This window comes from Diprion similis, chromosome 10, assembly GCF_021155765.1.
Source record: "Diprion similis isolate iyDipSimi1 chromosome 10, iyDipSimi1.1, whole genome shotgun sequence".
NCBI classification, from domain to species: domain Eukaryota; kingdom Metazoa; phylum Arthropoda; class Insecta; order Hymenoptera; family Diprionidae; genus Diprion; species Diprion similis.
In genome coordinates, this window is record NC_060114.1 from 16,884,097 (window position 1) to 16,895,867 (window position 11,771).

At 39.0% G+C, this 11,771-nt stretch overlaps 1 protein-coding gene across 2 annotated transcripts in view; it reads left to right on the forward strand.

The window, feature by feature from the left end:
- LOC124411236 overlaps positions 1-3,711 on the forward strand; it is a 107,986-nt gene extending 104,275 nt beyond the window's left edge. For both annotated transcript variants that reach the window (XM_046890236.1, XM_046890237.1), the window contains one exon: positions 3,214-3,711. In XM_046890236.1, coding sequence (XP_046746192.1) covers positions 3,214-3,549 — 336 coding nt within the window. In that variant the 3' untranslated portion in view covers positions 3,550-3,711. The remainder of the gene's footprint in view (positions 1-3,213) is intronic.
- The last annotated feature ends 8,060 nt before the right edge of the window (positions 3,712-11,771 follow it).

Genomic DNA, 11,771 nt, shown 5'->3' on the forward strand with positions numbered 1-11,771 from the left:
TTGGCAATCACAATTGGTATAGACACGAAATCATGGAAGATCACATGATAAGAAGTATAAAATTCACCTGAAATCAACGTTCATGAATTGGAACCATTGAAGCGAAGGACCTCTGGATGCAGACGCGCTTAGAATTCCAGTATCAAACTGGAAAAAACTGATTCCAGAATTAGACAACAAGCTATCTGTATTTCAAGATTGCGGAGATGAGTGAAAAACCGTCGAGCTTCCATCGACATTTACACCGTGACGCATGAATGAGGAAGCGGTAATCTTGTGGAGCATCTTACGGTGCATGCACAAGCCGCAAAGTGCATACGATGGAAATAGGATACCCGGGAGGTGAAGCATCGTATTTTGTCGAAGAAGATACGAATCCGGGCGATAGATTCTTAACAAATCAGACCTCGTTCCCGCAACTCCAATCTGCACCGCAATTTCAGCGATCTTCGCTCCGTCGACTGCACAATCAGAATCCCGCAGGATGTGCTATAAACTGGATTTATGTCTCAAGTTTAACGATGATCATGGCAGTTTGCGGACCGGATATCAGCCAAGACAGATCTATCAGTACGGTGGTATGTATATTCGCTAAAATCCACAGAAGTGATAACCGGGGTCGAATTTTCGCTCACCGTTTTACCACGCCACACCAAAATTCAGAGTAATTGGTTCATCTGTACCATAAACGTTGTATGCACGAAGCACTTGACGAGAGAGGATGAAGTCGTTGGAGTACCTCGCTGAAATAATCATGGCATACGTCAAACCCACGGATACTGTTCACCGTTCGACCGGCGCATTATAACAGCCATTACCTATATGCAGAGCTTTGCAAATTTGATAAATCCGGCTCGTTGAATCATAAATTGTACGGAGAGGTTTTTCCTCCTCAGTATATGTGAGCGTGTTGTGTAGGCATAGACACATGGACATGTAGCGATTAATTACGTTAACGAAGGGAGTGACAGCGCCTCGAATTCCAAACAATTATTGCATTTCCTCCGGATTATGTACCCCGTTATGATACATGACTCATCAAATATTCATGGATGCGTACGCATTAGCTTTTCGAGTGGCTTGACGAGATGGGCGGTGGGCGATGGGCGGTGGGCTGCATGTTGGGCTCAGGATGGAGGCTGGATGTGGTGCTGTTATACCTATAGTACTTGCAATGAGTAATAATGCTAACGAGAGATTGACTAGGTGATTCAATCGTTAGATGTACTAGTGTCAGGTTCCTCTCTGTAATTACCGGTAGAATGCATCATCGCCAAACCGTGGAACTCTTCCCAGCTCTGGAAACTCCATTCTATCCAAAATCCGTTCAATAATATAACCACTACTGATGGTGGTGGATCGTTCCGTTAAAAATTTCAACATGGACTTCAGCTTGATTTTGGAATATACGGTGTGGACTACTGGTCAGTGATGCTTTATTGTACTCTCTCAAAAATCGCCAGTGTAATTAGACCTCACACCTGTGGCTTGGGAAGTTACAGGAAATTTATGGAAACAGATCTGCTGGGATGATACTGTATCCGGAAGTGAGCAATGTTAGGAAAAGAGGAAGTGTACTTACTTGATTACCGATCCGTGGGAATGACAAAGCGTTGTGAGTGACTTTTTTTCCTGGAGGTAGAAGAAAGGAATAAGAAAAAGAATAACGAAAGAAACAAAATGGTAGGTAAAGGTCAAAAAGGCATGTAATCGTTGAATGGAATTCAAGTCCGAGGGTAACTGGCGAACCGGAGGAGGATGGAGAAAAAGAATGGAAAAGGCGTTCGTCGTCTGTCGCACTTCGCGTGGTTCAAAAAGTCGACAAGACTTGTCGTTCGAGAGACCCAACATTCGGTTGGTCGGTATAAGGTACAGTTGGAAGTGAAGCCGCAGTGCGCCTTTTTAAATATTCAAGGACGTGAAAATTGAATAACTATAGGTGTTCACGGGTAACGTTGCGACCGGTATACCATGCACTTGACTTCGAGCCTGTGGTTTTAAAAAATAAGGTAAAACCGTGACACGGAAAGTTTCGTAAACAATTTAGGCGCGCGCTACACTGTGATCAGGTGACGTGACAACTCGGTTGGCGAATTCATCAGCGGAAGACTTTTGTGCTTCTTTTCATTCTTTCCGTCTCTTCACATTTCCTCCAGAACTTGGGTATTATATACGACTAGGTTCTTCCTCCCAGTCGATTAGCCAGAATGAATGGAACCACTTATTCTTATTGGATGACAATGTAGCGTATTTCATCTTTCTATCCTCCGGAAATGAGCCAAGTCGGGGGTCTGGCGACGATCTTGGAGAGTTAAGTGTCTGTGTCCAACCGAACCAGGCTCTCCGTCACGACGGAGGATACACAACTTGACGCAAAAAATGTTGGATTCAACAAGTCATAAAAACTAAGGAAATCCTTCGCGAACAGTCGTATCCATTTAAACGTATGAAATCAAACCCTCCTAATGGATCTGGCTACTGAATTCATTCATTCAACCAAGCTTGCTCTTTCCTCTCAAGGATATCCCAAAATTTCAACGTTATCTTCTCTTTCGTCGCTCGGAAATCTTCACGATTCTTTCATTTTACGCCTGGCAATTGCAATACTGTTATTATCGCCGATGCATACCGATAGTCCGTGTTACACGCGAGCAACATGTGGCCTATATATATATATATATATATGTATATATGTATAATATATCGTGGGTTAAAGGGTTGGCACTTCGGCCCACATCCTAATAAACACAAGTACATACCGTAACTTGATCGTAAGCATTTCTGTACCTATACACTGTACATAACATGAAGAGGGTGACATACAACGAGTTGAGGTGTTTTCAGCCCCGTCGACAACTATTCAGACTAATCCACTCTCGACGTACCTAACACCCCAATATACATACACTGGGTGTAATCAACTTGAAATTTCTTTGCGATGGTGATTGGTTGAGAGATTAATTATTCCATATAGACCGAATATCTGGCAGTTGATGGATGTGTTTACCGATCAATTACCACCCAATTTTCTCGTTACACACGGTCAAGGGGCATATTTTTAGATTGATGCTGGAGTATCAGTAGCAGTGAATTTAACTGGCTTCGGTTGATATGACATAAGCGATTACTTTAATTTATTTTCTACCAATTTTCGTTACCGACTGATGGTAATCGGACGTGTGCTGATCCCATGCGACCGACTTTTGTCCCCAGATTCCGTTGGAGAACACGATCGTGTACAAGCAGCCGCCACCGACAACGTCGAAGGGGGGTCGGACAATTTCGGGCCTTCGTCTGGAGGCCGACGCTAGATACTTCGAGAGGGACGGAGGAACGGCGACCCTGCGGTGCATTGCGATGGTCGGTATCAAGGAATTCGTGTCTGAGAGTCGGGTGATCGAGGCGCACGTGAACAACGAGCGTCTCAGCGCCGCGGGCGACATGCTGAGGGGTTCCGCAAACGGGACTCGGGTGGACCTCAATTTCACGATCGTTCTTCTCGGCGTCGCGGCGGCCATTTTGCATCAAGCGAGCCTCCTCGCGACGTGACCGATCGTCGCAGCGCATCCGGAATCTACCGACTAGTTTGCTAATTAATTGATGGTAAGCGTGACACGCTCGTCAAACGGATGGACAGTGTCGTTTGTATTTGAGTCGGTCGTCCAATATTTTCAGGGAAAGATACGTGAATAAAAAGAGAGAGAATGAATGGAATAAATTATATTATTAATAACACACACCAAGTACGTGTCGCGCACCGATTCTCAAACTTAATTATATCTTATAGTATAATGTATATTATTATATAACATATTATTATATATCTGACATTAAATTACTATAATGATAATCCATACATATACGTATATATAGGTATAATTATCCTCATCTAGTTAATTCGTTTATGACCCATGCCGCGCCAATGCTTTACTATTGTGTGCCCAGTGATAGTTTTTTAATTATTTATCTATTTATTTATTTTCTCAAATCTACACTAGTCATTCAAGTACTTTTATCGAAGCCTATTTTGTACAGTTAATAATAGAGCGTTTATAAGTCTGATTTAACAACCTTTACTCCGAACTAAAAATTATAATATCTGCTTCTCGCTGTACCCCAAATCTGTAAATAGAATTTTCCCAGTTTCTGCGCAAACCGACTTCGTCACAATTTTCTCGGGTGTTGGTAGGATTGATTTTTTTTTTTTTTTTCTTCAAAGGATGAGGAAAAATAGTAACCGAAAAAGCTGCGTGTTTAACAGAGGAAAAATTGAACCACTGCTTCACGAAGAATTTTACGGCTAATTATTTTCGTGATAAATTTAGGTAGCTCAGTGTGTGTATATTTATATTTATATGTATATATTATATATGAATTCCGGAAAACGTTGAATTTTTTACGCATTTTTATACGAACAAGTGAATGAATATTCAGCAAATATATCCACTCCCTCTAAAGTCGACTGAATAACGTGATTATAACGTGGAATACATGAAAACGAACGGCTTGTTACTCGCCGCGAAAAATATCGATTGGTTCGATTCTTATTCATTTATTTTGCTGTACCATTTTACATTCCCTAGTCATATAGTGGTCAAAGAAAATTTTTACTGCGAGTGAAGACGCGAGTCAAAAACTTGCTACAGGTCACAATTATCATTTAATAAGTTTGACCTGAATCTACTTTAACGGCGTCTTTCCTCGTTATAATAATCATAATAGTAAAGCCTTGGCACGTCACACATGTCAGGAAAAATTAAACGTAGCGTAGCTTCGGCTAGAAACAGTTATAGCGAAAAATTGACGCAAAAAATGGGAAAGAAAAGTGAAGGACAGTGTGAGACTAGCTTCGCTTAACATATCACACCGTCACGCCCCACCGTACGTTTTCAAACATACGCAGGGGAACACGCGTTGCGAATCACTGCAGGAGCCGGACATGCCAGCGCACTAGCAGACGAACCCGTCAAAACCAGCTGCCACTTCGCATATTCCAGGGCTCGATTCGACCCAGGGAATGAAGTTTTCTTCCAAATGATTGCAGATTCTTAATCCGTGAGTCTGAACATATTAGATAAATTTATTTTTCCTCTTTTTTTCACATTTAGTCAAATTTAAATTGCTAGTTTTGTTTACACAACTGATTTTGTACAGTTTTTTACTCGCAAAATCCATCGAGCATCCCAAACGAAACTAAAATAAACTATTTGGAAGAAAAGAACATCAATTATCGATACTGTAATCGACAGTAAAGTGGTAATGGTTGGTCGGCTTGGTTATTAAGTACGATTTGAAACTACTGTAATAAGAATGTACGGTATTATTTAAGCTCAAGATCGTTGTTGATCGTAAGACTTTTGTAAATGTCGATTTTTCAATTCAGGGGTGCTAGTAAATTGATGAAATTTTAGTAATTGCTGTAGAAAAAAAGAAATGATCAGATATAGATATTTACAATAGTACAACCGTTACTGGTGAAGGAAAGAAAATGAACGAAATACGAGATAATAATGACGAATGATCGAGAGCTGCCAGAAACCATGCGGAGCACCGCTTGCGGAATTACAACCAATGAAATAATTTCCGGGGGTGGTAAGACGTGTGAGGAATGGCAAAACTCGTCGCCGCGTAACTACCTACATATATATATATATAATAAATGAAACGCGAGAAGAATAAATACGCGAAGAAAAGAAAAGTACGATATGATACAGCTATCACAGCGGGTAAAGTAGTTATTCAGATAACTGTCAACGTCGGATTGTGTATTATTACGTGCGTGGGAGAAAAGGAGGAGAATGAAGAACGCAAGTGGCGATTTTATCGCAGATTTTCCGTCCGCGACTGCAGGCCAATTCTATGAGCTATTTGCGGAGAAGTTGATCGGTTTTCTGGCCCCTGCATTATCACACGGTACAAAGTAGAAAGATACATCTCCCTTTGTGTATAGGGACGTATAAATCACGGTACATATTTTATTGCCCAAGGGCTGTGTGTAGTCAAGCCCAATCCCAATAAACGGACCGAGGTGTACGAAGCTGTTTGTTTGTGACAAACGTTCACCGGTGGGAAACTGTTCGGTTTTCTCGTGGTGCAGAAAAGTGGGCGAGAGGTAAGATCGATAAGTCGATAACCCTTCGATACAAGCAAACATATTCGACGTTCGACAGTTAAATTTTTTCCCCAAATTTCTTTTACCACATCTCGTTCGAAGTTCAGGGAATATGAATATATGGGTATACTGATACAGAAAACGGTAAAAAAAAATGCATTGTTATTGATTTTATTTCATTGTTGTTGTTATTATTGTGATTTCTTTTTTTTCTCCCCTTTAAAAAAAATTTCACACTTCGCTGATGACCCAAAAAATACAAATCTCGACGGGCGTGCTCACCCGTGTGGACAAAAAATAACGAACTTGATTTACATATACGTATGACTTTTATCTCAAACGTGACGAGTATACGTGTATATACCAGTTACATTTTCAATTTGACGAATTTTTCGTCAGGCTCAAATTTCATTTCATTCCTTGAAAAAGTCATTTATTAATTAATTAATAAATACGATAGGAATCAGATTTTTGTAACGAGTATTAAAAGGAGAAGCAACAAATGAAGACTAGAACCAGAATATAGTATATTGCATGCACGTATACATATTTACAATTTTTGAATCGTGCTGATAACGTGCTAGTTTTATTGATTCAATGAAGCAGCGGCACGCATGTGTGCAGCTGACAAGGGGAAACAAAATATGTGATTTTATACTTCGTTGAAAAACAAAGCAAAAAGAGAAAAAAAAAGTAACGAAAAAAAAACCAAACAATTTATGAAAGTTGAAACGAAAAGTAAAAATACGTATACCTATTTTGCGAAAGGAGGAATTTAAAAAAAATAAATAAATAAATAAATAAATTTAAATTAAAAAAAAAAAAAAGAACACGAGCAAAAAACCTTGATCCCAAAAGTAATAGACCTTAAATGTGAATTATGATGTATAAAGATGTTGATACACCGAAATTAAAATGAAAGAAAAAATAAAAATATTGGACAGAGATACACACACGAATTGTATGCATGTAATAATTACGCAGTTAATCAGGAAGATGAAGAAGGAAAAAAGGATAGATGTAAACGAAACTTAACTTATTATTATTAATAGCAAAAGTAATGATAAAATTTAAACTAAACAAATAAATGAAGAAAATAAATAAACGATAAAATTATTACAGCATAAATATATAATATTATATGTATATGACTAAATGATTATATATATATATATATGAGTGTATAATATTGATATTTAAATGATATATTATATATGATGAAAAATAATTGATATTAATAATATGGTAATAAATCTATAAGTAGTCGCATAAAACTATATGAATAAAATTTTCAATTTAATAACAACAATTAAATTATCTCTCTTTACAGAAATTAATATAATAGTTTGAAGATAATTAAATTTATAATGTATATCGATCGACCACACCCTACACCTCCCCTAAAGCACACACACACACACACACACACACACAAAGACGAACACCTAAATATCTTATGTATAGAAAAGTTAAGAAAAATAAAGAATACAACTTATTTATAATTATAAAAAATTGTATGTAACATAAAACTTGATAAATCCAGATGATATATATATATATATATATATACGTATATATTACTATATATATTATACATCTATATGCATTACAAATAATACATATAATATATAGTATATATACATATGATGAATAAATACAGAAATAAAAATAAATACATAAGTAAATAAATACATATACAGAAGTACATTTTATATGTATATAATATTAGTGGATATATGTAGATGAATATACACAAGTAGACGGAAAACGGCCACTTATGTATATACGCATATGTATATGTATATTGCAATAGTGCCACTGCAAAGGGTATATAATATGATTGTACGTTTAACGGAAAATGAATATTTTATAGGATAGTATATACGTTTTATAGGTAAATATTATGATTAATATTTCCTTATTTATTTTATAAGTATTATTATTATCATTATTATTGTTGTCATCATTATGTGAGAATTTCGTCAATGTGTTCGCCAGCCCAGGTTATTAGATATAGTAATTTTTTTTCGTCGACAACGACCCATTCCACAGTCATGTTTGAATCCAGGGGAAAGAGCGTGACTATGTTACAAAAAATTTTCAGTCAACGCACGACTGTGATGCGCAGATCGAGGTAGAGAGCTTCACCAAAGCTTTGGCACCGCCCTCGATGACGCGATAACACGACGGCTCACGTACTGCATGAAAGGTATTTGGCTCAGGAATTGTTGGTGAAAAATGCACATCCCTCGTCGATCGCCACGTATTCCGATATCTCTACAATCATGAAAGGACTTTACGCGAAAGTTTCATTTCGATTCGATCCACGTAGGTACGGGGTATCTCTCTTGTTAATACTTTAGAAATGAAATTTACATCTGTGTATCACTTTTAGAAGCGAGAAAAAACGTGCGCATCTCGCAGCCTTCTGGCTGTAGAATCTTAATAGCCTCATATTAGACTCCGTCTGGTCTCTGCTACGTCTCCGTTGGCAGGCGTTATGAATTTACCCTCGTAAACATATGTCATGTGTGATATTTACCAAAGATTAAGCGATACACGGATGAATTCATTTTGGATATGGACTGGCGCACATAACCCGTTACTAGATAGGAAGACACTATGCTGTGAGACCCCAAGTTACAAATGTTGCGTGTTTCTATACCGTGTATACTTACATTTAATAGTGATCGTATGCATTATTGTAACGATATTGTGCGCAAAACTCCGCCGAATTATAATCAGAAAATACATTTTTAATTGCGTGAATAATTTTTCAAACGAAATACTTTTGAAATTTACTATTTTTACTAGTAAATAATTATTCAATCATCTTATTTATGGTTCTAATGTATCTCATGTTAAAGAGTAAGTCAAGCCGAGACGAATGACTCGCGACAACATACCGTTCCGCTGAATCGTTCTCGAGATATCCGCGATCGAAATTAACGAGCGCAATTTGATTGTGCCTGCGTAGCGTACAGTTGACTGCTGCGCTGCGCTATTAAGCTTCAAACTGTATTATTTCGTGATCGACGTGGCTCAATAGTACGTTATGGGGTATCGTTGGAATCGTCTTGGCATTTTCTTCGACACTAGCTCCATGGCGAAGTTCTAAATGTACTTGTAATCGTGCGATTCGTTATTAAAAGTTATAATGCATTTTCTGTTTCTAAATTGGGTTACTTCTGAAAACACGGAGACACGCGCTCACTGTATCATGAGTATATCGCACGTGTACCCGTCACCAAGTATATATCATATACGGAAGTGTAAGTTTGATCTCGAAAAATAAAAAGATAGGTATTTGAGATCTCCGGTTATGTTTATTCACGCACCGAATCTCTCTCACTTCCAGCCACTCGTTTCCTTTCTCCGTTTCCGCTTTTGCACTCCTTTTCCTTCTTTATTATTATTGTCATACCTTTTTTACGCTTTTCTTTCTTTCTATACCCGCGGCCCTCACCGCCGTTACATCTCCGCCTTGCCTCGTGTTGGGATCGCCAATTCGCTAGGGACGACCAATTCGATCCCGAGGGAAGAAAGCTGAAAGGTAACGGTCAAGAAAGAAAAGAAGAGGAGAAAAGGATGGAAAAGCAGCCCCTCATTGAGGAACACGAAGGAATTTTCTACCGGCGTGTGTAATTTTTGGTACAGAAAAGACGACCGCAGCCCAGCCAGCGGACCTCCTAAATAAATAAAGAGGTTAGGGGGACCAAATCCACCATTCTATAAATTGTGGACACAGGCCCAATAGAATTCCGCCTGCATGAAATAGAGTTCCCACCTTTTTTCCGAGTAAGTATAAACTGAATCTTTTCGCGAAGTAGCACCCGGAAAGGGAAAGAAAGAAGAAGAGAAAAATACAAAGGCAGAACAGTACGCTGGACTTTTTTCAATTGCTGAAAGAGAACTTTAATTTTCTTTTCTCTCAATTTCGATTTCTATACGTACATGCCTACATAATTTCAAAACTCCACAGTTTAATACTCTTCTTCATCCGTTATATCCTTCACATTAATCGGCGATATCGTCGTTGCGTCAACGCTGTTAAGCTGTCGTGTTATGAGCTTGGATTTTTTTTTCCACTTCACAGAGAGAGAAAACGAGACAGAGTCGATACATAAGCTCGATTATAGCCGGGCAAAGCGCATGTGCCATGCAGCTCATCGCTAGTCGGGCACTTGACGTCTCTGCAGTGTATAGGTATAACTGTAATATTAGCTATTCAAGAGAAATGTTCGCTGTTCGCAGGGAGAATATCGCGTTCGTTCGAAGTGCCTGCCACTTGGGCATAAAAAGGATTGAAAAATCGTAAAACTGTAACAGCGCAATAGCGACGGTCAACATTAGGTTATATCATACGGATCTGGGTGGGATCGATTCTCTGCTGCAACGACCATTAAAATTTCAGGAATAAACAGTTTTGCGCAATATGCGCGAAGCCTGGAATTATCAAGGATCAACAAGGACGAAGAGGAAATAATCGTCTAACAGCATGACGGACGAATGGGATCCACAGTCTGAATCAAAAATTAGAAAATTAGTAAAAATCGTTTAAAAAATCTCAAGGAATTTCATTTGCGCTAACGTTGATGAACATAAATGAAACAGCCTCAGTACTAGTTGAACTTGAAAGACACAAGCTATTAGGTATCATCAGTTTGGAAAAACAGTTTTTTCTCCTTGCTTAGTTTTTGATTCACACCGTGGTTCTCATTCATCGTTAATCCGCGGACTGCGTGTATCCTTGCTCCCTTTTTAACGCAACTGCATCTTGATAACACCTAATACGTAATACCGAAGGCCGTTTTATCCGAAGGTTGGCACGCTTCCAATCAGTTTTGTTAACCCCCGTCGGTGTTATACACGGGTGTTTGCCAACGTAACTTAATCTGCGGCCAAGTTATAACGTTGCACGTATGTGCCTATAAACCGAACGTGTGGCTAGCCAGTCACGCCACGTATATCGCAAGCACGAGCAATGGGTCAGTTTCTGTTGATTCGTTTTCTCCTTTTTCAAATTCTCCTTAATTTCTAGAACAAACTTATATACACGCGATATTCCATTCCACATCCATGTAATTCCGCGGATATAGGTATACCTATGCATGATGTGCGCACGGCACACAGAATGACGTGCACACACAGTGGTTTGCAGTGCCGAACCCGCGAACGACTGCATTAGCATGCTAACCCAATTTCGTGCAATTAGTCTGCAGCGGAGGGAAAAGAGAAGAAGGAAAATGGAAGAGTGCGGGTCTCCGGTTTCACGGCAAACAAAGAAAAAAGGAAAATAAGAATCAGAAAGGGCGGGGAGGAGGGAGGAGGCGAGAAACGAGTCGAGAATGGAGACGCCGTTCTATTTACCATTTTTATTGAGGCTCGTTTTGAGAGGTAATGTCCGTTGCTCGGATGCCGAGGCGAGGATTGCAGATCATAAACGGCTCGACAGTTTTCCGTCCGAATTCTCATGCGGGAAGTACGCGTCACCGCGTCACGTGACCGATTCAACAGTATTCACGAGAATCCATCGAATTTTTTTTTTTTTTTTTTGGTAGCATTATTAATCCGATGTCAGGACCTGCGTTCTACTCCTTCAGAAGCCATAAATTATCATATCAACAGATAATACACTGATTTACAAAATATAACCTCA